At 40.4% G+C, this 27,793-nt stretch overlaps 1 protein-coding gene across 2 annotated transcripts in view; it reads right to left on the bottom strand.

Annotated features, from left to right (window-relative positions):
- Window positions 1-18,729, bottom strand: part of ZSWIM6 (zinc finger SWIM-type containing 6) — a 241,078-nt gene extending 222,349 nt beyond the window's left edge. Inside the window, exon 1 of one of the 2 annotated variants that reach the window (XM_077117253.1) lies at window positions 17,949-18,729. In XM_077117253.1, the coding sequence (XP_076973368.1) occupies window positions 17,949-18,723 (775 nt within the window). In that variant the 5' untranslated portion in view covers window positions 18,724-18,729. Of the gene's footprint in view, window positions 1-15,763; window positions 16,933-17,948 lie in introns of those variants that run through there. The other variant, XM_077117254.1, reaches the window with a different exon arrangement.
- Window positions 18,730-27,793: the final 9,064 nt, after the last annotated feature.

Raw genomic sequence — 27,793 nt, 5'->3', positions numbered from 1 at the left:
AAGCTCAAACATAGATAAAAATGCACCTAGTAAGAGAAAGGAAAAATGTTCCACACAGACCTGCCATGGCCCACTGTGACCCCCACGCACAAGATCTGTACCAGACCAGTGCCCTGTGCACCATGACCAAACACAGCTGCTCATTCAGGAGTAAAAAAGAGGACTGGACTGCACATGCAGAACAAGAGGTGGCTCCTCGTGCTTACCAGTCTCCTGCAACCTTTAGCTGAAAACATAAGGCTGTTTTGTTTTTTCCCAGATATTACATGACAACCTGAATTTCTCAGAAGTACCATGTCATACAAACCCACACAGCAAAACAACTACCTTGATATGGTAACATAATATGTTATGTAATATAATAACATAATATTATGTTATGCTACACATAATAGCATAGAGAGCCTCAAACTCTTTCAGGTAAACCTCCTTAACAGCAGAGGTGAATGAAAATGTACATTTGGGGATTCTGGGAGTGGTCCAAAGTGACCTGCCACAAACAGAAAAACAGGGCTATATTTTTCAAACTAACATATGATTTGTGGGATAGGTGTGGAGTATGAAATAGATGGAGCCACTGAATAAAAACAGTTCCTCTTCCTTGAATTGGAAAAATATTTCCAATGTAAAAAATAAACCACTACTTCCGTCACCCATTCATTCAATAAAATTTTACTGAGAACGAACTATGTACAAAGGGTTATACTGGGAACCGTGGAAGAAATGTACATACAAACACAGTTTCTACCCTCCTGGAGCGTCCAGTCAAGTAGAGAAGAGAATCAAAAAATCATACAGGAAACTCTAGTCCAGGGCTACAAAGGGGAAAACTGTTTGTCAAGAGATCGCTCTGAGTCAAGATGACAATTCAGGCATGAACCAAGCAAAGAGCATTCCAGGCAGAGAAAAGGACATAGGTAAAGGTAGGTGGCAGGGCAGCCTGGAGGCAGCTGGAGGGCGAGGCAGAACACTGTACAAAGGAGGCATGCTGGGCCTCCTTTGAAAGACTTGACTCCTATGAGCAAAAGAAAGCCACTGAAGGGTCTGCAAAGAAAGGTGGGGGGAGGGGATGACATCACCCTAGATGTGATATAGATTAAGCGCTGATCCTTGCCTGTCCAAAAGTTTACAAGCTGATTGTAACACTCTTACGCATATATGAAGTTCACTCTTATGCACATGTATACATATACACACACTTATAAAATATTTTAAGCTTGTACGGTACAGTTTAGAAGTGCATACATGCCATCAGCAGGTCAAAAAAAAGAGAAAAACTTATGATAACTAGTCCAGTCTAAATTTCACTAAAAACACTGAACTATGGATAGTTCAAATAAAAAATGCTGGTGGTAGGTAGTCTAGGTCATACCACCACAACTTTCAAGGGCAAGGACTATGACATAACCCAAAAATGGAACTGAAAAAAATATGTAAAAAATATTTTAGTTCCTAGTAAACTCTTGAGATTTTACTTGAAACTATTTTTCTGAATACTTTAAGTAGATCAGGGGAAAAGGGTTAATCAACTTTTTATTGATGTGAGTCTCCAAAGGAAAGGAATGTAGACCTTACAGGCATCCAACTGAGAAATTCAGGAATATATATCTGAAACTGAAATGAAAATTTCGTATCTTCTTCCATCCTCATTTCCCATGGTAAATTTTCAGATAAGCCTAGAAACTAAACCCCCCAGTGATTACGTTAATCCATAAACTGTCCATTCTATTAATGAATAGCACAGAACTGATTTTAGTCATTTCCCCTTTCCTGGAGACTAACTCTAAGGTTCCAAATGAAGACAATTTTCATCAAAAATTAGGATCAAAAACAAGGAAAATTAAAGATGAGACATTTAAAACATCATTAAGTTATTTACCATTTGTACTCTGGGACAATAGGTAAGCACTAATCTCATAGTGCTTGGAAATTTCAAACCTCAAGTCAGTATTGTACATGGGAAAAAAATCCCACACCTATTTGACAGAATATCCTTCTTTCATGGAAGCCCAATGAATCATTTCCAGTAATTGTTTTTAACCAAATAAGGTTCCTACCAAAATGAAGCAATGAATGTTTTCATTAATCTAGTAATTCCACTTCTTTGGACATAGCCAAAAAAATATCCAACACAATCATTTTGAAAATGAATGTTAAAAGAAATATTCTAGGTTAAAGAAATATTTCTGACACTAAAAAAATTCAATGCTTAAATTTGAGGAAGGAAAAATAATAATAATAATACAAATCCTTGGGACTCTTGCTAGTATTAAAAAGCAGATTGCCTAAAAGCCTCTCAGTAATTTGAAAGAACCAGCAAGCTCAGGGCTGTGGCAAGGCAAACAAACCTAAAACGAAGTCCCAACTCTTTATAACTCAGAGTTTGAGTTCTTACTGCCATGATCCACTGCTATAGATTCCAATAAACAAAAGCTGTAAAAGGCTGGTCTTCAAGACCGTGTCAAACATTTACATCACTCTAAGCTCATGCGCCCTATTCTAAGTGCTTTCATTTTTATCTTCATAATAACCTAACGATGTAAGTACTATTACTATTCTCATTTTACAGATGAGAAAACTGAGCCACAAGGTTAAGTAATAAATCCAAGATCACACACAACTGGTAAACAGCACATAACCACTGCACTGCACTATGGTTTTCTCCTCAAACTCATCTGACACCACTATGCAAAAAGCCTTCTTACAGAGACTCTGCTTTCCAATAACACATCCAAGGGCTGCTTGCGGGCCTGGATCACCACTCAGGTTTATTCTCTAGGCGTCACCACCACCAAGTTCATTTCATGTGGCTGTGGTTTGGGGTAAATGTAAACTACAATATATTTTAATCTTGTGTAATTTTCACACTGTTACACTGTAAAGTTCTATAAAATAATTAAAATGTTACTTATAAAATAAAATTGATAATTCTCAATAATTTTACATATGAGCAAACTAAGACAATCCAGAGGCATTAAATAACTGTCCAGGGTCACAATAATTTTTATGTTGCCATCAAGGCCATTGCACACTTCGATGAATAATATCTGCTGTTTAGTTGCACTATATTAGTCAACAATTATAATCATAACAAAATATTAATATAGATTAATCTGTGGGTGGTGATATTTGGTGATTTAATTAATGGTAATGTGACAGAGCTTTTAAAAACAGTATTTCCCTTCTCTGATTACAAAATCAATACCTGCTGGTTGCAGGGTGTTTGGAAAATAGAGAAAAATTGGAGAAAGTAATAATGAATTGAGAAAACTAGGTAAAACTAGAAAGTGAACTTTTCATAACAATAAAATATTCCCCTTTGTGTAACTATTTAGAAGGTAGATTCTTTCACATATTCCAATGTGGGCCTTTTCGCAGCCTCGTGACAGAGGTAAAATTATTCCTATTTTATAAGGATTTGAGGAGGTTCAGAGCCAGTAAATGACCTGCCCAAGGGCACACAAGTAAGACAAGACCTAGCAAAGAGATCTCTAGTCTCAGGCATCTTCTCCAAACTCAGGCCCTTATGATTAGCAAATGGTTCTTCACTCACAGAAGTGACTAACTGCAAGCACCTAAAATGAGCAATGCCTGTGAATATAACACTAAGGTAAGAAAATATGAAAAGAGAATTATATTAATACAAACATGCTGAAACACTGTAACAGAGTGAAATTTCCTTATCTTTAAATTGAAAAGAAAAAAAAAGTGGGGAGAAAATATAGATCAAATCCGCAGAGACTGGGAATCTCTTAATTAACTGCTTCATTCTGGTCTGAATGCAAACCAAGAAAGAAATCAAACATTTTTTATTTCATATCTGAAAAAAACTGAATGGAGCCTAGTGATAAAGACCAAGTAAGGCAAAGGTCTCCTTTCAGTCAAAAACAACTTCTTCCTCTCTTCCTTTTTCTATCCTTTCCTCCCTACCTACACTCACACAGTACCATTTTAAACTGATTTCTAGTAAAAAAATTTTGATTGTCAAAACAGGACCACCTTTAATAGTGAAAAGAGGTGATTTCATAATTATACCAGGAAAACAAGCATAAACCAAGTCCAGAAAAATGGGAACACATGGTCATTCAATATCTAGATAACCCACCCCTCTCAGGAGCCAAGTGTTGGGAGTACACAGTTATCGTTAAATTATTGTTCAAAAAAACTGCTTGATGTATTCATTTTATGCAAAACAGAATTAAGTGAACTCTACTTCCCTGGAAAGCCATCAGTATTTTACAGATCAGTTACCATTCTTATTAATTAGCCAGTGTCTTTTCACAATGTCTGAGATCTTACATATTTTGAAGCTGTATGTGCTTAGCAACTCATCTGGGAAAAAATGTGAAAGAAAACTACTTTGTCTATTTTTTTAAAAAGTGAAAGATCAAATCAAAGGAGAAAGCAATTTCTTACTCCTTCGAAGTCATTTATAATTCAAAGTTATTTCCTTTGAATAACTCAAAAGTATTATTCTACATGGGAATACCCAAATTATTTTCTGTTTAGAAGTTGGAATTACTCAAAACAAACTGCCTTCACAACAACTTTTTGGCTGTAGCTACTCTTAAGCTAACAAGCTTGAAGAAAAAGATCCCTCAACCAGGAGAAGAAAGAAAAGAAACCCTTACATGGTATCTGCAGAAATGTAATAATGATAAATCTAGTCCTAAAAACAAACCTACCTAATCAGGTGGTCATATTCCTATTCAAATATCTTCTCAAAGAGTAAATTACAGCAAATCACATTCAGAAAATCAAATAGAAATGAGAACTAAGAGCTATTTTTTTCAATCGAGAGAATTTCATACAGACACAAGTATTGGCATTTAATCTAAGCCTATCATTCATTCAAGTGACATTTCAAGCCTATCATTCATTCAAGTAGACATTTCAGTCTACTATATGCACAATGCACTGGCACTGTTTATTAACTGTTAGCTATTTTTCATTTTAAATTTACAAGAATTTTTTTCAATCCATCAGATTCATCTTTTACTCCAAAAAGAGACTTTCTGTTTAAAGGCTCTTTGATTCTGATTCCAGGAAACAAGATTAGGAGTATACACTAAATAATGGACAACACCATAACAGTATACTACAGAATATTTTTACATTTATTCATTAACACTCCTTACTTTGTATAGGTATTATGGCAGAATTCTGCTCCCTCTATCAAAGAGACTTGGAATACAGCAACCCTATAAAGGATTTCTCATAAGAAACCATTCCTAAATTCCTCCTTAAATATGAGTTCCACAGCTGTGTTCTCAAATGTGGAAGAGACCATGAATCAGACAGGCTGGGACCAGCGTATACAACAATCCCTTATAGAATTTCAGGTCTACCTACTTTCAGTGGGGAGATAGCCACTATCCCTCAATCTAGTAGGAAAACTAGACTACCTAAATGGATCTGCTTTATTTTTTTTTAAATACAATCACTTTAATAACGAATCTCAGCTTGTAGTTTCGAAAGGAAATTGTCTTTCATTTTGACTAAAACTGATGACATCTTAAAGTTCTAGTAAATTAGTATTTTAAAAACTGAGGAAAAAAAACAAAAAAAAAGAAAAACTCATAAGGAGAATAATTACACAAATTATAAAATTAGAAGTTCAAGTGGATAACTGAAACAATGTCTTTGGCAACTAAAGAAATAACTGTTTATAACAAAGAACTTGAGTATACGATCATTAAGACAACTGGGGCTTTTAGAATAAAGTCTTTTTTTATCACATAGTTGTATATTCGTCAGCATGATCATTTCTTAGAACATTTGCATCAATTCAGAAAAAGAAAACAGAAAAAATTCATACATACCATACCTCTTACCCCTTCCTTTCATTGATCACTAGCATTTCAATCTACTAACTTTAACATTCATTTCCCCATTATTTATTTTTAATCCGTATGTTTTACTTGTCTATCAACAAGGTAGATAAAAGGAGCATCAGACACAAGGTTTTCACAATCACACAGTCACATTGCAAAAGCTACTGGATCTGCTTATTAGATATTTTTTAAAACAGCATGTTTTTAAAACAGTATTAATAAACATAAATAAAGGTTTATTAAATAAGGCTTTTCTTGAATGATCAGAAAGGCAAGTGAAAAAAGAGAAAACTAATTCTTTGACAACTTTAAAGGATTAAAGAAAGAAACAGAAACTTGATTAAAAAAGCAAACCTAAACTCAAGAAGTAAATTTTTAAAAAGAGATTTCAGATATGCAACAGGCCAATACATTCCTAAAACCACCATAAGATAGACTGTCCCTGGAGACTAAATTTCACAAACACGTTGTGAACTGTAGCTTTTCTATCTCTAAAGAATGAGGAAGGGAAAAGCAAAAAGTAAAAAACAGGCTTTTATATAACAACATTAAATAAGCAGCCTGATGAAGGCGGAGGAAAGGAACCTTCCATAATTGAATATGACTACTTGAATTTCTTGTGCTTTTCTGAGCTTAACCCACCACCACCACTATTCCCTCCAGGACCCCAACACATGAGCTACTAATACAAATTCAGACAATATATACACTAAATTTTGAAAAAACGCATAGTGACTAGCTATTATCTTGCCAGTTCTTCTTCAACACAGTAACAATTATCAACCATGAGAATGAAAAGTTTTTATAAAGACAGAATATAAAAAAAACTTGAATGAAACCTAAATCTGTTGAAATAAGAAAAAAAAGAAAAGCTGTCCCCATTTCAAAATAAAAGCTTTCTGACATTTATAAAAGTTTTTTCCCACTATAGTAGTCCTTATTGAAAGAAAAAATGTAGTACTATCCAGTCTTTTGGAATTCCCTGCTGTTTATGAAACTGTCTAGACAAAATGTCTTTTTAATAAGTTGGTAGGAGAGATCCTTAAAAATTGCAAAGAAATTGCTATGACACTTTCCAATAAGGAATGTCATTTGAGCACTTTGTTTATAGATTGCTTATAGTCAATTCTCTACTGGGCTTTGGTTTTAATCAAGCTTGATAAGGTAAGCTAGAGCTGACATCACTTACATGACTTCCCTAAATAAAATCTAAATTACATTAAGGATCCACAAAACAATCACTATAATCCAGCAGATTACTATGCATCATGAAATTATATATATATACACACAGACACGCGCGCACATATCTATAGAAAAACACAGACAGATCAATTAATCTATCTATTGATCAAGTGCTCTATCTCCAAGCCACTCTGGGATATCTACCATAACCTCTAACTGCAAAAAGACACCATAAGGTATAATTACTACACTGTGATAGAGTTCAAGGTACTTGATACGCTATCCTTAAGATATTATAATTACATTCCCTAATAAAACTTTTGTCCTCACACTAAGTAAAAGAAATAGAACACTCTTTGGTCAGCATCAGCAATCTGCCCAACTTACTCTTACCCACAATATAAGCATCTCTTGTTTAAAGATTTAAGAACTTAAACCCTAAAACATCAGCCTTTCGTAAGCTAAAAGACCTATAGATATCAGACCTTTCCTGAAATTCCACAACTTGAGGTTTCTTATTTCACCCAAAAGTGAATTTAGTTAGAATTCTTCCAGCAAACTACCTTAAAGACAAAGTGAAGGTTAAAATCAATTTGACTCTATTTCTAGTTATTTTGGCCAATTATTTTATGCTACCTTAAAAGGGTGTCAAATCAACGTACCAACTAAATGTTATCCTACCATCCAACATCCAACAGATCACCACTCTGCATTGGAGAAGTGAATAATCATCACTGTTTCTATTCACGGTCACAGTGCAGTCCATGGTATACTGCAAATCCTCTCTAATATCCCCCAGCTTTCGTATGTACTACTATAAAAAGAATATACAGACATACTTATCAAACTCCCTTCCAAAGACATAAATTCAGTGAGACATTCTTTTTACTTCTTTCCAAAATTACTCAAGAATAAACACAACATATTTTCACTTTTTGACTGCAACTGATAATCAAATAAAAGTTCTTAAATTCAGATATGCACCCAAAAGTTTAAAACTCAGTCTGAAAATATGATACACATAATATAAGCTCTAGAGTGTGTAGAATCTAGACCCAGATACTGGCAATTCAACTGAAACCTAGCTTCTCCCTACAAAAATAAACACAAAGTTCTTTTATTTATTAAACATATTACTTACTAAAGCACTGACCAAACTTAAATCATAAAAAAATGTAAGAGCAAAGAGAACACTGATGACTGGAGGAAAATTACATGTGTTTTAGGGAAAAAAAATGACACCTATAATTATATAAACCAAGTCAGACTCCACAACTTCAACAGCAATGGCAATTTTAAAGATGCCCCAGGCATATTAAATAAATCATACAAATTTCACACTTCTTGGTACCGCTACAAAACCAAAATTATGAACTAAATATAAATCTGACCTGATAAAGCAATTTTTAACTCTTTCTCCTAATCTAAAATATTTAAACTATATGTTACATGTTTTGAGATTTGTTATTTACAATTACTACTATTAAAAATCATTCATTTCTTTAGAAACATGCACATACCATTTCAAAAAATGTACAGGGTAGCAGAATATCATAACACAAAATACATCTGAAAATTAATTCAGTTTGATAACTAAAAAGTTAGGTTTTTGACATTTGCCAGCAGTTCCACAATGTGTTGGCCCTATGCCATCATGGCCCAGTGCCAGCCTGATGTAGGGCCAGGCTAAAAATAGCAGCTAAGCAGCAGCTGGAACACAGGTCCTTCTGACCCCAGCTTTATTTCCCTAAATCAAGGGAAGGGGTGAGGGAACAACTGCAGCGAATGAAGGGAATGGAATATACTCCTGCGGTTGGTATTTCCTACTACCCCCTTCAGATCTCCTGCCTTTTTTTCCTGCCACTCCCTTCTACTCTCCACCCCACCCCAAGAAAGGAAGAGAGAAAGACAAAACAGAGGAAAAGAAAGAAAGGAAGAAACTGGAACTCTGCAACAGATTAGGTTTGAAACCTCCCCCTATCTCCTGCCCTCAAGCCTCACAGATTCCACTATCATCACAAAGCAACCACTGCTTTACTACCGTCCTCAGTTTTACCAATGTCTAGAGAGACAATAAACCAAGCTCTTGAGAAGACTGAGCAAATATTTGGGCTGAAGGTCTATCGGGCAAAAATTACACAGGTGATATCTGAGAGAGGACAAGGAGATGCCAGCTATAAGATGGCACCATGAATACAAAATGAAGTGCTAAGAACAGACTAAAGAATGTTTAAAAATACTGTTAAAGTCCGAAGGAAACAGGGCTAACACACAAAAAAATCTGCTCACATACAACAATCAGATTACCAATTTCTGGTATTTGAATTCAAGAGTTTTATGAAGACAAGTATTTATAAAATTCATGACCTCTTCTTTGTAGAAATGAATTAACAGAAAGAGGTAGCAAGAACCAAGGGGCTGCAGGACCAGAGTGCTGCCTTCAACTTCTTGGGCCCTTTACCAAAATAGACCAACAGCAACACCAGAAGAGGCCCCAGGTTCTGCCCTTTACACCTGAATTATAAAATATTCATTTGTTTATAAAAATTGTGGTCACTGCAGCAAGCATTTAACAGGCAAAAAAAAACTTGGCGCATACAGCATTCTAAATAACTGTACTGATGTAATTTAAAACTTGCTTCTGTAAACTCATTCTATATGCTATCTCCTTTTGTTTTATTTTCTTCTGTAAAATACCTTCCAATGTTAGAGATCGCACACCAATTAACAAAAAAAAAAAAATGCTTTAAGTAAACAGACTGTTAAATAAGGCAGGTCCAAGCAGTGAGTCACCTGGATTTTAAGCACACTGATTTACTAAATGAGCTTCCAATTTATTTGATCAGCTTACTTGGTTAGTAAGAGTTTAAATTTACTGACAGTTTCTATTGCATTCTTCCAATTAACATGAGGGTTCAGCAACTGTACAGATAAAATTCTCTTTCAAAGTATGTCAAATCTCTTAACCAGTAACAAGAAATAGTACAACTCTTAATCATAACATTAAAAGAGGACCTTAAAAAATAAGATATATAACTTCTTAAATATATTTTTAGATAATACCTTTGCTGCATATTTAGCATGATTAAATCTAACTTGCAAATTATTCTGCTTTCAAGTTAAAAACATCTCAAAGATGATCAAAATCACCCAACACAGCCATGTTCCAAAGCTGAAACTGATTCATAAAAAGCATTTTAAAATGCAGTGTTTTTAAGTTAAAAGAAAAAGAGAAATATATACACTTTAAAAATCATATTTTAAAATTCTAGCCACTATCAATGTCATTCTAGAAGGTAGTAAAAGCCTATAAACTTAAAGATGAACCATCTATACTAGCTGATGATACATAATAGGCTTAGAGTACCAACTTCTGAGCCAGGGAAGCTGTCCCTGGCTTGATTATTTACTAGCTATTTAACCTCTCTGTGCTTCAGTTTCTTCACTTATAAAATCAGAATAATAATAGTGTCTACTTCATTAGACTGCTGTTAAAAAATGAGGAGTGCTTAGAGCACACAGTTGCACAAGGTTGAGTAGTAGTAGTAGTAGTAGTAGTAGTAAATGTTGTAGTAGTACTAAGAGTCTCTCGGTAAATCATGTTTAGCTGGTCCAGTGAAGAGGCTAAAAGTCTCAAATCATCCAAGAAGTTCTGAAGGCCAAACTGATAAGGTGAAAGCAGCTTACAAACGCATGGGCATATTTATAGCTATATATATATATAATATATATGAGAAATATTTATGTGGTAGAGTTTGTATTTTGCTATTTACCAGTGATGAGGGTGAGATCAAAACTACAAAAACAAGCAAAATATGGACAAAAACAGGTAGGTCCTGAACAAATACAGACACTATGGGACAAGACATGGGCACAGACTAAATTCAGAGCAGCCCAAATGTCTCACTAGGCATTAACTTCTGCATAAGCACTTTTTAAAACTTTCACTTAAGTGACACACAAACATGACATACACTCACACAGCCACAATATAGTTTTGAACAATTAGCAATCATAACTAACTTTTCCTGAAATTTAATCTCATCTCAGAACATCACAATTTCAAAATATCTACAATGTTTTACACTAACATGTATTTAGCCCGCTAGCATCATTGATGATCTGAAGCCATTAGAATTTAGCCTGAAACTAAAATGCTATCTAGAAATACCTCGTAACATTCAATCAAATCTTAGCCAAATAATATCTCCAACAGCCCAGTAAATTTACATTTAAGAATCTGTTTCTAATTTCTGAGATTATCAAACAGTCCCAGGAAATGGAGAGGCAACACAAGTAGTGGAAAAATAGACTCAACTTTTAGCTTTGCAGTTCACTATGGCTTGCTGACACTTTACTTAACACGTCTAGCTTCAGTTTTCTCATCAGCAAAATGGGAGAAGCTGGAATCAATATGTTATTCTTCTGCCTCTAACATCTTCATGGCTCTATGAATAGATAACAACTACCCATTCAAGAATATTTTATAAAAACAACTTCTCATCTTTTAGGATATTTTGTTTGAAGAAGAAAGGGAATGAGTGCATCTTTACACAGGAGTCAACGGAATATGCTTGGCATGATGATACTCAGATGATACCTGGATTCATTTTTCTCCAATTCTTTCCTGCTCACTTATAAACATCAAGCTAGTTTTAAAAGCAAACATCAACAGATATATATAAATTAGTTGTCACTTAATACCATTACCAGCAGAATTCACGCACTGTCACCTGAAAGTCAATCATACTGATATCAAATTCAAAATAAAAAAAGATTTTGCACTACCTTCTCTCCAAAGTTTGCTTTAGCTATTTTTCCTAGATGAAAAATAAATTTAAAAAAGGAAGCATCCTATTTCTAAAGAACTAAAAAACATGTACAAATCACATTCTTAACAGAACACAGGGCACTGAAAACAAAAACTGAAAAGATAACCAGGTTTTTTAAACAAATCTAACCAGCACACTTTATTTTTCAGAATCTGGCTAGGACTGAGAAAGAAGAATCTCTTTTCATGGGACAAGACTTATGTAACATCTTTCTCCAAATTATTCTTTCATACTGATTTCTCTTAGGAACTAAAAAAAACCTTTCCGTTCATTTAAAACAGCTCAACTTTTCAAATCCAAAGCAATTTTTAAACACTGGAAATGTCAAAAAATTAATAAACCAAGAAAACTAAAGTTCTTTGTTTTTGTGAGATGGCACCATTTTTTTAACTATATCATCGTGGTAATTTGAAAGATAACTAAAAGATTTGTGGGTTTCAAGCAATATTTTAAAAATATTTACCTACATTTGTTTCTAGGATATTTATACTTATATATAATCTGCTTTCTTTTCTAGGATATTTTTCCTCTTAAATGTAATAGCTGAAAGTCAACAGCAGTTCAAGTTTAATGATCTCCCCTATAAAAATTTCTAACACTAAATGAGCTTGTTTTATCATATGTATATGTAAGTATGCTTACATATATCATATGTATATGTATATGTAAGTATGTCAAATTCATTTTGCCTCACTGCAAAAAATTCATTTTCCCTCTAACACAAAAATATAAAGCACATAAGCATGTAGAAATAGTACAGATCCAATCATGTAATTTTCAAAGGGACAGCTTTCTTTAAAGAAAATCATTCCTCCGCCACTGTCCTGTTCAATTGACATATCACTAACAGAAATAACACATTCTTAATGAAATTCTTAATATGAGTGTGGGCAGAAAAAATATGCTGGCCTGTAACTTCCAGGTGAAACATTCAGAATTAGAATCAAGATGATAACTGATTACCCCACTGTGAAAAGAAAAGAGGCCCAGGATAAACATCTTAAAATTGGCCAGGACATACTTAAGACAATAATGACTTGGATTGTTCAATTAACTACAATAATTCTTCTATTAATGGTCATTTCCACAGGCAGCCTGATGTTTTTAAGAGGAAAAGCATCAATGTATCCTACCTATAAAAACGATGAAATTCAATGCACAGTGGGAATAAAGATAACGGGATGGCCTTTTCCTTTCTATCCAAAGCGTACCCATCATACAACTGTTTGGCAAGAAATTAAAGACTAAAGCAGGGGAAGAAACGTTTGCTTAACCCAAATCTGCAATTCCACCATCTATTACAATTAAAATCTTTTGGCTACAAAAACTATTCTGTTTCCTGAAAACTTTAGAGTTTCTACTGGACCAAAACAAATCACCAGAAAACCATGATGACAAATTTCAAGACTTCCTCACCTAAAACTGAAAACTTAACTTCCTCAGAACAATGCCGAGCACATGAGGTACTAAAATACTTTTTAAAAACTGTAAACAAATCAAATATCTCAACTCATATAAAATGAACAAAACAATTTTAAAAATGCAACTGGTTTCAGAATTTCTTCTTTGTGTACTTTTAAATAAACAAAAGGCATAACCTTGAAAATGCATCCTAAGAAATGTACTACCATCGATTAAAAAACAAATCACAAGTATATAAAGAAAATCAAAACATTTAAAGAAAGGCCACCCCCTAAAAAATTTTAAGTTATGAATCTAAAAAGACCACAGAATATGTTTCCTAAAGTACTAATAAAGTTCTAGGCAAAATTCTTTTCTCCCAAAAGTAACAATAATGAAAAAAAAAACTTCCTCTTAAAATTTACCTCTTTTCTTCTCATACAAAAGACAAGACCCTAGTTTTCCCACTTAGCAATTTCCTGTTTTTAAAATGATTATTTAGTCACAAATAAAGAACTATGTGTCAGAACAAAAAAGCTGAACATACACCAGATCTTCAAGAACAGGGGTTTATGCAAGTGTGAACACATAACAAAAGTAAAAAAAAAACTTGAGAAGAAATTCTCTAAATGCTTTTATTACAAAAATATAAGCTTCCAATTTTAAGAGAAATTCAACCGTCAGATAGTCATAAAGAAAAGAAAAACTCCCTCCAAAATCTTGACCTTTACTTAACTGCCCCTCTACAAATGGCATTTTGTATATTTGTATGGTTATTTGTATAGCGTTCCAGGCATTTTTATGTATCTACATGTGAGTGTTTTTTGTTTGTTTATTTTAAACACAACTGGCAGCAAATCGTAAGGACAATTACTTTTACTTATTTTTAAATGAAATAATTTGGCAATCTTTTATATAAAGCTTCAATTTTTCATGATTGCATAGTACTCCACTGTATACTTCTTAACCAGTTCCATTCGGATAAGAGGTTTAAGTTGAATCCAGCTTTTCAGTATTGCAAACATATCTGCAATGAGCATCATTGTACAGAACTTCTTTTGCACTAATGTCAATATTTCTATAAGAAAAAAATTCTTAGAAATGACACCAAAAACACTATCCCAAACAGTGTTACAGGAGGCATCCTCTTTCTCCCACTTCCTCAACAGAATCTGGGTATTAAAAATACATCTCATTTTCACTTACGTCTCTTTATACAAGAGTGAAGATGATTATCTGTTATGTTTATTAACCATTTGCATTTCTTTCTTTCTGTAAAATGTCTCTCCCATTTTTCTAGTGGGTTATGCATCTCTTTTTCTTTCTGCTCTGCAGGAGTTCTCTGTAGAGAAAATCAGCCTTTGGTCAACCATAATGCAAATACTTGTTCCAGCTAGGTGTCTGACTTGTTTTAAGTGTTTGGAACCTAAAGAAATTTTTACATTTTTATGCATTAAAATGTATGTCTTTTCCTTTATTTTAGAGTTTCAGCTCATACTAGGGAAGCGCGTCCCCAGGCATACCCAAAATTTTTTGAGACTTCTAAATCGTTACTTAAATGATATTGGTAATATTTACACACAAGTACTTTCAGAAACAACTATACTTTCTGTGAACTTTTCCATAATCAAATGATGGGACAGTTCTGTACTAATTAAATATTGCTTACAATTACTATACCAAAGGTTTAATTTTTGTTCCTTTAAATCTCTTCTTAAAATCTAAGAGTGGAAAATAAATTAGTAGGTAAGCTTAATTTCTACCAAGTCCCAACTCTCTGCCCTTCAATTCTAAAATAATCTTCAAGAGTGCAAAGGTAAAGTCCAAAAACTGGATTTTCCCTACTGTAGCTGTAATTTAGCCATCTTTACAGAAGTCAACTTTAAGTTATAAACATAAGACTGTATAATATGTTTAACAAAGTATTAACAAAATTCTGGGCAGAATTCTTTTCTCCCAAAAATCACAAAAAATATATTTAAAAATACTTGTAATGCTACAACACCAGAAAACTGTTTATGGTGCTCTATCAACTATTAACACAAGTATTCTATTCTTCTACATTTCAGCTTCTGAAACAAAGAGAGTTCTACCTCAAATCACAAAATTAAAAATAAGCCTCTTAAACCACACTTTAAAACTAAAATAGACAGTTAATCTAGACACCTCTCTCCATTTCTCATCAAGAAAAAAAAATCTTGGTCAATAAGTTTTCTAACTCACACTGCCAGCTGCCAGGCATTTAACAGCCTTCCATCTCTAAGCTGACTGGCACAACAAGTAATACAACTTGGAAGTTAAGGAAACTGGCTGAACTAAGATGGGAAAAAAATATTTTCCACAATTTGTACTGCACTTGTTTAGCATGTAAGTATTTCCGAAGTGGTGGTCAACTCAATGAACTATATGAAAAGCATCATACCACTTCAACCACTGCCAACCCCATTCAGTGGCCTCCTTCCCCTTTGGGGGCTATACAAGAAGTTACTATTTTCTTTTACAACTACTCACCCAGGCCTCTTCCACTGATGAAAGCAGGCAAAGCCCACGCTGTGTGTCTGTCTCCTAGAGAAGATTGCATCTTTTATTTATCGCCCCTTCGCTTTATTTTCACAGTGAATTCCTGGCTCAAATGCAATCAGCCAAGAAACCCTCCCTATGCGCTCTCCTGTCATTCCTCATCGCTTGCAAGCAGAGTCAAGCACAAGAGAAGGGGGAAAAAAAAAAAACACTCAACAGTGCCAGCCAGCCAAGCCATAAAATTCTAGTTTGCTATACTGGGAAACCATAGAGGTGTTTCAGTACGTTTCAAATCAGCAGGAAACAAGAAAAAAAAAAAAAAAAGGTACAACCTGAAAGAATACTAATTAGATTAAGAAAAAACAGGATAGATAGCTGAGCCCCCTTCAGGAAAATGTTCTGAGCATAGAAAAGACAACACTGGGGGCTGCCTTTGGAAAATAAATGACCATGCAGAAAATCACGTTTGCAGATTGCATTAAAATTCAAATTAACCAGACAGGATTAAAACAAATCTTAATTTTCTCCTGGGGCCCCTATCCAAACCCCCACCCCACTCCCAACTAAAAGAAGAATAAAAGGAACTAAGACAGAAAAGATTAAGTTAAAAATTAAAAAAAAAAAAAGATGCCTCCAAATCTACTCCTATTCATTTGGTGCCCAGTACACCCCCAAGGTTCAAAGTAGACAGTAATATAAAAGGAGATTAGAAAATATGCCGTTTATAATCAGGAGAAAAAGACGGGGAGAGGGGAGTTTCACTATAGCATTGTTCTTTTCAGTCCGGCTCAAACATCCCCATCACTATGGCTGAAAAAAAAAAATTTCAGGACAGAAAAAAACATTTGGGGGGAGGGGGGAACAGGGAAAGCTTTTAAACTCGATTTTTGAGAAAACTCTCATGGTCTGTTAGAGAAAGGAGGGCTGTGCAGCTTTAAATCACAAGTCCTTCTCTCGCCTTTGTCAAATATCTTCTACTTTACAAGCCCTGAAAAGAAATAAAGAGACTCTTTTGTTTGGTTTCTCCTTTGCGGAGAGTGACAGAAAACTGAAAGCGGCACAAATACACACGAAAGAAGAACAAAGTGCTGGGTCGTGCCCGGCTGGCCCGCGGCCGCGCCTGGAGGAACGCGGGAGCGCCCTCGGAGCCCCTCCGCCTGGCGCTCCTGCGGCCGCGGGCCGCGGGCGGAACACCCGTAACTGCTGGAAGCGGCTCGCACCAAGGAAGACAACCTGACCACCCGTGCCAAAGAACACCGAGGCGGCAGGGCCAGCCGGGGCACCGCCGCGGCCCTCGGAGGGGCCATCTGAAGCCGGCCCGAGAGCACAGGGAAGGGCGAGGGCTCCCTCCCGGGCTCGCGCCCTTTAATTCCGGAGTGAGGCCCCTCAGCAGCGGGGGGGCCCATCATGCCGCCGCCTCTCCCCTGCGCTGCTCGAGAGACGAGCGCGGAGGAACAGAGGGAAAAAGGCATTTAAATCCCAGGCGGCCAGCGGAACCCGCCTGGGCCAGACGCCGCGGCGACCCCGGAGCGCCGCGGCCGCTCAGCCCGTCGATGCCGAGAGGGGCGACTGCCGAGTGGTATCAAAACGTATTCCCCTCCCTACAAAGCGTATGGTTGCTGGGGGTGGTGAAAAAGAGAAAGAGAAGCAAGCGGTAGACAAGCGGAGAGAGCGCGGAACACGGCCCGTGCGCCCGTTCGGCCCCGGCCGGCATTGTCTGTGCGGCCCGCACCCCCTCCCCCGCCCCGCACAGCACCGCCACACACCCTCCGCCCGTGCCTAGCCGTCCGCCCGCCTTTGTCCAGACCCACCCCCCAAAAAAGGAAAACAGTCCCCCAGGATGTGCTCCCTGGGAGCAGAGAGAGAGGAAAAGAGAGCGAGCCGGGGGCACCCGGCACCGACCCCGCGGTGGGGCGCGTCCTGCTGATTCATTTCCCACTCGCGCCGGCCCGTCCGGGGAGACAGGGGGCGGGGAGGGGCGGGGAGGAAATGGGCGCTCCGCTCGAGAGGACCGTCCCGGTCGGTGAGGGGACCCGGGGGGGGGGGGGGGCGGGGGGTGCCAGGCGCGCGTCGGACTAGTGCGGGGGTTGGGGGGTGCTCAGAGAAAAGGGGGCGGGCGGTCCCCGGGAGGGACTGACTGACGGATGGACGGCCCCGCGGCTGCCCCGTGACTCACCGACTTGCAGGACGTTGTCGACGCAGCCACTCTCCAGCAGCGCTATGCCCCGGCGGAAAGGCAGCCGCGTCTCGTCGCTGCTGTCCGCTGCCCCAGCGGCCCCCACGGACGGGGCCCCGGCCCCTGCGGCGGCGGCAGCGGCGGCGGCGGCGGCGGCGGCGGCTGAGGTGACGGCCGGCGAGGACGAGGAGCCGCCGCCGCCGCCGCCGCCCGCGCCGCCCGCGCCGCCGCCCGCGCCGCCGGGGCCACCGCTGTCGTCGCCGGGGCCGCCCGCGGCGCCTCCGCCGGTATTAAAGGACGAGTACATGCAGATCTCCCGCTCGCTGCGGGGGAAAGACCAGTAGACGATGCGGCGCTGCACCGGCTCCGGGATGCGCTCAAAGCGCTCCTCCACGCGCTGAAACGGCCACTTCTCCGCCACCCTGCGCGCCGCGATGTCCAGCAGCGACTCGGGACTCTGGGTCTTGCCCGGCGGCAACAGCCCCAGCGCCGCGCCGCCCCCGCACACGGCCGCCACCGCGCCGCCAGCCCGCGGACCGGGCCGACAAGCAGAGCTGTAGGCACCGCCCGCGCCGCCGCCGCCTCCGCTGCTGCCCCCACCGCCCGCACCGCCGCTGCCGCCCGGCCGGCAGCACAGCCGTTTTGCGGGAGGAGGCTGCTGTCCGCGCTCCGCCATGACCGCGCCGCTTCTAACCCGACAGCGGAAGTGCCGGGACCCTATAAACGGCACAAGGAAGCGCGACACGCACACGGCGCCGCTACGCCACGCTGCCATCTAGGGCCTGCCGCTCCTTGTACGGGCAAGAGGGGTAGGGCCTTCACCGTGACGTTAAGGCTGGGGCGGGTCTCCGATAGGGGGATCTAGGGCCGAGGGCGGGGCCTATGCAAATCGCTGAGCTGAAACATAAATAGAGCACTCCGCGGACACGGGGGCGGCGGGGGCGGCCGGGTTGGGTGCCCCGAGGGTTGTGAGAATGTCAGGCTGCTGTGACGCTGGGGGGCGGGGCTCGGGCGGGGTTCCCGCGGGAGGGGATGGGTCTCCGAGTCTGGTCCAGGGTGGGTGGGTCTCTGCGCCCCCTGCCCACTCAACTTCCCCCTCCAATTCCCTGCCTCCCTTTGATGTCCGACAAGTGAGGACGCGCCTTGTGGGTCGCAGCGGGTGAAGGAAGAGGAGAGTGGGAGATAGGGATGTTGAGCAAGGGGAAGGGTTCAGGCTAAATGGGGGGCGGGGCCCGCGAGCCGGTGCCCCACCCCCCGCCAGAGCATGCCCGCCAGGGAAAAAGCCTCTGGGCGGAGGAGGCGCTTTCAAAACAAAGAAATGCGGCGTGGAGCCGAAGGGACCCGGGTAGTGCGGAAGACGGAGGAGGCGCGGCCGAGGCCAACCAGCCGCTCGTTTCCCCTGTTGCCCGCCCAGGAGTACTCCCCCACCTCCGGCCGGGGCTGCGGGGCAGAGGAAGGGGGAGGAGGGCTGCGCTCGGCCACTGTTTTCCACTTCACTTTTGCAGGCGGGGGTGGGAGAAGGAGAGCGCCCGCTGCCCTTCCCCGCTGCAGCGCACCCAGCCCGGAACCCCAGATCCTCTCTATCCTGGAGGCCGAGCCCGAGCTGGCCAAGCGCCCCCGAACGCGCCAAGCGCTGGAAACCTGCCCGGCAGCCGCTCGACTCGCGTCGGGAGCCGACCGCGTCCGCCCCGCCCTCGCGCTCCCTCAGCCCCTCGGGCCAGGAGGCCGTCGGTTTCGCGCGGATCCTGAGAACTTGAAACGCTTCTTCTTGCCCCCGGGCCGCTCTGCCGGGACCCCCCTCTGAGCCCAGGCTTCTCGCGCTTGGGGTGGAGATTACACTCGGGCCGTGGCTTCAGCAAACACACCTTTGTGAATACACACGCCGCGGGCGCGCGCGCACACGCCCCACGGACTCACGCGCACACCCGGGCGCACTCCCGCGTACCCAGCCCAGCCGGCGGCTGACGGCGGCTGCGAGAGCGCTCTGTGCGGACTTCAGTCTGCTGCTGGACTCTAACCCGGGCGCCGGACTGCTGAGAGCCGAGGCCTTGTGGACGCGCGCCGCGCGCGCTCCCGCCCTGGCGGTGCCTGAGCGGCCGGTCCTGGGAGCAAAGGGAGCGTGGGGTGCGAGCGGCGGAAAGCGGGCGAAGAGCGCAGCTCGCTGGTGCGAGGGCGCCTGCGAAGGCGAAGGAGCGAGTCCGGTGTGAACCCGGAAACCTGCACACATTGTTTCTCGCGCTCCGCAGAGCTCGGGCAAATCTGGGTCCAAGCCTCGAACTCAATTACCACGTTAGAGACAGCTTGACTTTTTTTCCCCTCCCTCTGTTTTTATCGTAGACAGCGTCACTGATACTGTCGCTCTTGATAAAAATAAACCTTATCTCCCTTGACACTTTCGCATCTTTTAAGGTTGTTGGCTGATAACCCAGTTCCCTGCCTTGTTGCCTAAATGTAAAGGGTTAGAGAGCTCCGGGATTTAAAAGGAGATAACCGCTCACTCGGTCGAAGCCCGGGAGAACCCGAGCGTCAGGTCCTGGCTCTACCCCTCGCCGGGGCCTTCCTGAGCCCCAGGCTGCAGGTCTCCGGAGACGGGGCGCTGGCGGACTTTCCAGAGCAGCCTTACCTGTTAGGGAAATGTTGGCGACATTACGTTTTTGTATATCTGTCTGTTATTTCCCTGTGTACCTCCTCAATTTCTAGGGAAGGCCTGGGCAGAAAACGAGCTATTTAAGTGCAAACGGGAGTTGGGGGGGGGGGGGTTACATTTCTTCCAGTTGCTCCGTTTCTGGACGCCTTAAAATTAAAAACAGGTGGTAGAGGAAGAAAACAAGTAGAAAAGTAAAATCCAATTTGGGCTCTAGTCTGGCCTCAGAAACAGTCATGATGGGACTTACTTAGGCTTGTATGATATTGCATAGACTATCGAGCATTTTCGTAACATATACACCCAGAATCGCTGAGCTGGAAAATTAAAGATGACAAAACTGGTGCCCCAGACAGGGAAAGTGACTCATTCAGGGTCACACGGGATGTTAGTGGAAGAGATTAATTCATAGTGAACAAGAAACTAGACACCTTGGTAGGCGCCTAACGTTTAGAGACCTTGATTTTGTAAGGAATTAAAGAATTCTTTAAATTAAAGAATTTAAAGCATCATCCTAAATTGGAATAACCTAACTTAACTCTACAAATAAAAGGGAATCCAGAGCCAACTGCTCAGCCTGACTCAGTTTGCCCTCCCTGCATTCTCTGACAGTGGGACAACTCTCTCTTGAACTGCCCTCCTCCCTTGGATTTCCCTGACACTTTCCTGTCCCTCTAACGTTTCCAACTCATCTTCCTCTATTACCGTTTTTGCATTTCTCTTCCTCCAAAATATCTATTGTACAACCTGCCCTACAACCTAGAGTGGTACCCTTCTCTCTTATTGGTGACTCACCCCTTAGGGAGCTTCACCCATGACCGTCTTCCAACATACTGGTTGCCACCTCAAATCATTTTCTTCATGGCGTCCAGCTCATTTTTCCATCACTACTAGGATGCCCATGGCAGCCTCGACTCCAAAATATCACCTTTCCCAGGAATCCGAGTTCTCTTCCTTCCCTTGAATTTCTATTATTGTTACTGCTTGTTCCTAGGTCCCCAAGCTTTATTCCTTTTGCCTTTGCCTCATGCCTGCTGTCTTGTGTATTCCAGTCCCTCTCAGGGCTCAATTATTCCACCTCCTCACTCTGCAAGAGTCTCCTCACTGGTGTGTCTGTATAGCCTTTCCTCCTCCAAGTCACTCTCCACCCAGTGGCTGGCTGTGCTTCCTAAAGTGCAATACTGATGTCACCCTCCCACTCAAGTCCTTTTAAATGGCTCCGCATTGCCTACTGGAAAAAAGTGCAAACTCGGTATGCTCTTGACCAAACCTACCTTTCCAGCCCCGTCTCTCCCTAACGCTCTCTCTTGGGTCCCAACAGGATGTCTCCCAGTCCACCGCCCCACCCCACCCCAGCCCCCCACTCCACACATTTGCTCAAAATGTTTCTGCTATTTGAAATGTCTCTTTTCCCTTACAACTTGTCAAATTCCTACCCTTCCTTCAAGGACTTGCTCAAATGCCACTTCCTCTGGAAACCCCACCTGGATGTTTGATCACTCTCTTCTGAATTCCCTTTAGTACTTTGGATCTTTCTTGTGACATTCTCCCTAGCATCACGGTTATGTTTACTCTTGTCTCAGCCATTCATCTTTTCTCTCTTCCCTGTACAAATCCACTAAAGGCTGGAATTATGCCTTAGAGATAGCTCTGTAGTCCCCAAGTACCCAGGGCTGCACTGTGAAACTTCTGCCTCTTTCAGAGACTAGCTACACCCATGAACCAAGGAAGAAATGTGGCGGTATGTCATCTTTGGCTGGTCTTATCCTAGAACTCATGTTTTGGGTATTTATAGTGGGTTTATATGTATGTGTGTCCATAGAAATCATTACTAAATTATTTATAATTGCCCATTTACAGCAGGCCCCTACCCCAGGGACCAAAGCAGGGCTAGAACCCTCTAGTTATGCTTCAATATTTACCACTTGGCAATGGTAGGAAATCAAAATACAGAACGTCTGCAGCTTCCCATATGTCATGACTCATTGTATGACATCATGATGAGTGTGTGTTCAGGAGCTAGGCTCACAGGCAGACTTCAGAATAAACTACTCCCAGAAGTTAAACTGATGATCTCAAGGAAGAGAGACCCCAGCACCTGCCCCATTGAGGTCAGATAGTTGGATTGATGGAAGGAATTTATTTGAGAAAGGCAGTAGAGTCCTATCCAGGGATCTGTCTTGGCTCCTGCGCCTTCCTTTAATTTAAAAATGAAAACTTTGAATTAAATTCTGTTAAATTCAACAGAGCTTTATCGAATTCCTTGGAGGAGTGGCTTTCAAAGAGACACCCTCAGTTTGTCCCAGAACATCATGCACACAACTTGGGGGCCAGGAATCAGAAACAGGCATAGGTGCAAAACCCCACATGAGCCTTCTTCATGCTGAAGTTTGAAGACTACCCTTTAGTGGCAAAAACTTCACACAGTCCAACACTTTGGAGAGGGGCCGGCAGAAAGAGAAGATAACATTGCCTTATCATTATTGCCAGTCATCTCAATTAATGAAGAGATTAATTTGCCATTACTAGCAAAATCCAAGACAGGAGAATTTGCATTAGATCTAAAGAACCTCAAGTCATTTGAATATGGACACAAAGTTATGCTCATTTCCACTTTCTTCTTCATGCTGGGTTATTTTTGTTATATTCCAACTAAAGTCAAGTGTATTCCCTGGACGATAACTAAATTATTTGGTGGAGGGGTAGGCCTAAAATAGCACAGCTGACCTATAAACCAGGTATTCTCTCCTTCAGTGGAATGGGAAGAGTTCCACTTTATTGGCTAGAAAAGGTAAAGGTTGAGGTATTTGAGATGAAACGTCATCAGCGGAAAAAGGGCCCAGAGAATCTTCCAATTAAATCATTTCCGCCCAAGCAATAGGTTCTTGGGCAAAGGAGGGGGTGGGCAGGGAATGATCAACTGGAATTGATCAGTTTAAAACAATTCCTGAAGAAGGCAAAAATTTGGTCCATTTCATCTTTGTTAAATCCCTGAGAATCAAGCCACTAAATAATTTACTATTAATATTTTTTAAAGGGTAGGTACACAGCACTAGATCCTTCATAAACAACAATTCATTTGGTTCCCCAGCCCCTCCACATGAGAAGTAAATCAAGAAATTGAGACTCAGGGAATTTTGCCACAGATTATTGGGCTCCTAACTAGCCCAGCAGGGATTCAAATTCAGTCTGACTCCAAAGCTAGAACTTTTCCATTACCCAGTATTTCCCAAACTAGCCAAATCATAACTATTCCTCTGAGCGCTTGTTAAAAATACAGATTTCTCTACCTCTCCCCCCTGGAGATTCTGATTTAACAGGCCTGGGATGGAGCTCAGAATCTTTTTAAACCTTACCCTGAATAATTCTTCAGTATGCTCAAAATCGGGGAAATCATATTCTATATCACATTATTACTTATTAACCCACATGACTTTTTCATTTCTCAAAATCTACCATTCTTGATAAATACACAATTACTTGATGATACTGTGAGCCATTGACAGTGCATCCTGTATGGAATATTGGTATGTCAAGAATGTTTGTATGTGGTTTTTTTTTCTGGTTTTTTTTTTACTAATTTTTTTTTTTTTATTTTTTAGTTTCTTTTTTGTATGTTGTTTTATCAATAAAAACATATATATATTTTTAAATCTACCCTTCTAGAATTTGCTGCAATTATAAGAAAACATTTAGATCCATTGATCAACCAACCACTCTTTTCGATCCTACCTCTAAGAGCAATATATTCGGTTAAAATGGACACGTTTAAAGTTCCAATCTGGAATTCGAAAAAATAAAGCATTGCCTCTCAACATATACAAATAGATTAGGTTGATAATTTGCTTTAAAATAGATTGGCTTTGGGCAGGCCACAGTGGCTCAGCAGGTAGAGTGTTCGCCTGCCATGCCAGAGAGCTGGGTTCGATTCCTTGTGCCTGCCCATGTGAGAAAAAAAAAATTGCCTTCAAAATTTGTAATTGGAACAGTGATTCCACCCTCAACAGGTGAAATGTGTTTGCTTTCTGTAAATATTAGATAATCTACTCTTGTTAATTTTTAGCAAAAATATTTTAGTAAAGAGATAGTTTTGTGTACAGTTTCAGTACTGTGAAAACTGTCTGGACTTTTGTCATTCTACTGTTTATATGGTAACGCTCTCAGAAAATAAAAACTATCTCAGAACCCGAACATTTAGCTGTCCTTAAAACAGGTTTAGAATCTAGTTCTAACCAGAAGAAATGGGAAATACTGCATTAAATTATTGCTTCTAGTCTTCCCCATTTTAATAACCTATATTTTTACTGAGTATTTTGTCAAGATTGTCATAAGATAGACAGAAGAATATTTTTAATTGGATAATATGAATACATTTACTACAATATTTATTTACCTATGTCAATTGGGAAAAAAACTCCCATTTTTATATGCTGAAAAGTGGCACTACAGAAGAATCATAATTTAGAAAATAAATGAGTTCTCAAAACTGCATAAATCTACCAGTTCCTCTTATGAATATGTCTCTGATATCCAAGATGTTACAAGAAAAATGCATTTAAGATATTAAATACTACAGTAGGAACATATTCTCTTGGGGGGAAAAAAGATACTCTGACATATATGAAGGATATACTTGCAGAAAATAGTGTCATCCTGAAAATCATTTCATAAGCAGATAGCAGGGACATTTTTCAAAGTGACCAAATAGTATCTCATTCCCATCTGGAGGAGGTAACGATGGAAAATTCAGACAACCTGGTAACTCTAGGGGCACATTTTGGCTAAAGATTCTTTGCATTTAAGAGTTAAGCATGAAAATTAAAGTTAAAAATGTGAAAGCAAAAACGTTAAAATGGATTTATTAAGGGTATCTTTTCACTGCAATACTTTTTTAATAATTAAGAATTCACTCCCCATCAAGAACGGCTTCGTAACAATTCCGATATGAAAAGCGGCACTTGCAGTGAATTTGTTCAAACCCAGAATCAGATAAGTTGAGGAAATGAAGCAGTTTCAGCAAAAGCTGGTTTGTTTGACATTTTTCCAACCTGAAATCTATATTGCCTAACATCTCAACAGAACCACATTAACCCATGGCTGTAAGAGCCATGCTACCAAGAAAAGTTTCTCGAATCACTGATAATCTACCTCTTATGTACCAAACCTCTGTTTAAAAGTTTAATCATGTAAGTTAGAAATCTTTCTAAAATATGACATGCTTTCTTAAGCACATATAAGAGTTTATGTTATAAACACAGTGATTCCCTCAAGATCTATTAAGGCTGGCAAGGCTGATTGTCCATAACTAAAACCCCGGATTGCTTCTATTCCGGTTCTATTTTCTTTCTTCTTTTTTTTCTTACTTTCTGTGTTTTGTTTTTATGTCTTTTTTTTTCCACTGGTGGGTTTTTTTGTTCTGTTTTGTTTGTTCATTCGTTTTTGTCTTCTATACAGTGTGCTGTGAGGCCATTACTTTTGTCTTTTTGTTTTTTTTGTTGTTGTTGTTGTTGTTTCACCATTTCTTTTAATTATGATCTTTTAATAATGTTCCTTCTCTCTTCCAAACTAATGCTCCCATCTGCTGTGGAGCAACAGCGAACCTGCTTGTTAGAATTGGGTGTAAAATAAAAATCAAGTATGTTCTTAATGAGGACCCAATAGGATTCTCCTCTGGTTAAAATATGCATGGTCGTTGCCACATCTATTTTGGCTTCTTGCAGACTTCCTGAATCTTAGCTAGGTACCAGGAAAAAGGTGAGGTTATTGGATGGCAACTGAAATCCATTATGATGACTCTAAGTTAACTTCTGAATCGTTATACGTAAAATAATGCATATTGACTAGGATTTAGTGTTATTTTGTGAAATCATAACTCTTTGAAAATTGGTGGTTCACATCTGGAATCAATGACAATATCCTGATAGATTGGAGATGAGCCAGAAGCTGCCATTCCCATGTCATGCACAAGAAGGATGTGCTGTCCATTCCTTCTATAGCCTGACACCAGAGAGTGAGGAAGGATAGACACCAGAACTCTCAACACACCCACCCTTCAAGGTTCAAGGGTCTGCATGACAAAGGACCAGGCCCCTGCCAGCCTCTCCTACCCTCCTAGTCCCCTGCTCATTCCCTCCACTCTGAAGTGCTGCCAACACAGGCTGCTCAGGCCTGATTTCAGTTCCTTGAACACGAGACTCACTTCCTCCAGAAGGCCTTGGCCCAAGATTTCCCACTGCCTGGAACACTCTCCCTCCCTGGGCCCTACAGCCAGCCCCTGCCTGGTTCTTTCCTCCTCAGCGCAATCACCCTTCCTTAGGAAAACACTTGCACTTCTCTTAGGAGCCCTTTTCAGAGTATAAGTTTTTACTTACCGTATATTGAACAAATTACCAGAAAAATAGACCATGTTCAAAAAATATTTGTTTACTCCATGCAAGAGTGGGAGGGAGGCAGAACCAGCACTTCAGCCAGACTGGCCTCATATTTTGGTTAACATCAAGGTGTGCCAGGAGAACAGTTTCTAACAGCTTACACTCACTCACGGCTGCCAAGGCCCACGGGTCTTCCCTTTCAAGAAAGAATAAAATCTGCGCAATGAACACTTAGCAGTGTGGTGTGAAGCTTTTACTGCTACATTCTGGAAATCACTGCATTATTCCAAGCGAAGAAATCAGAAGAAAATCTTCCCAAACAAATGTCAGAAACTTTACCACACTGTCATACATGCTGCCCGTAACATTTGTCTTTGTTAATTTTTTTTTGCTGGCTTTCATCTCAAGTGTCTCTCAAGTTTTGGCAATTTCGAGTCTTCTAGTTACCATGGAAATAGGAAACAGTGATCTCTTAGTGATTGAGAGAGGGGTAATATATATTCTATTGGGGTTCTAGAATTTTTCTCCTTTAATAGTATTTATAAGTTGAGAGAATGTTGATTTGGAGACAGTGCTTCCGTGTCATCAACAAATATTTATTGTGTGCCTACAATTGGCCAAGCATTGTTCTCTGCCAGGAGTATCTCCACCTCCAAACTGTTAGATTAAAGATAAATTTATACCCTGTTCCAGCTCTGGGCTCTGGTTTATCCTTAAATGAAGTTCAAATTGTTTCGAGCATGAACTATTAGCACCAAGAGCTTTATCTTTTCCCTCCAGGCACCCTCACAAGGTTCTGGATATTTTAGAGAGCTCTTCCTGACCCACTA

The sequence above is a fragment of the Tamandua tetradactyla genome, chromosome 9 (assembly GCF_023851605.1).
Source record: "Tamandua tetradactyla isolate mTamTet1 chromosome 9, mTamTet1.pri, whole genome shotgun sequence".
Classification (NCBI taxonomy): Eukaryota; Metazoa; Chordata; class Mammalia; order Pilosa; family Myrmecophagidae; genus Tamandua; species Tamandua tetradactyla.
This window is presented reverse-complemented; position numbering and strand designations above follow the sequence as displayed.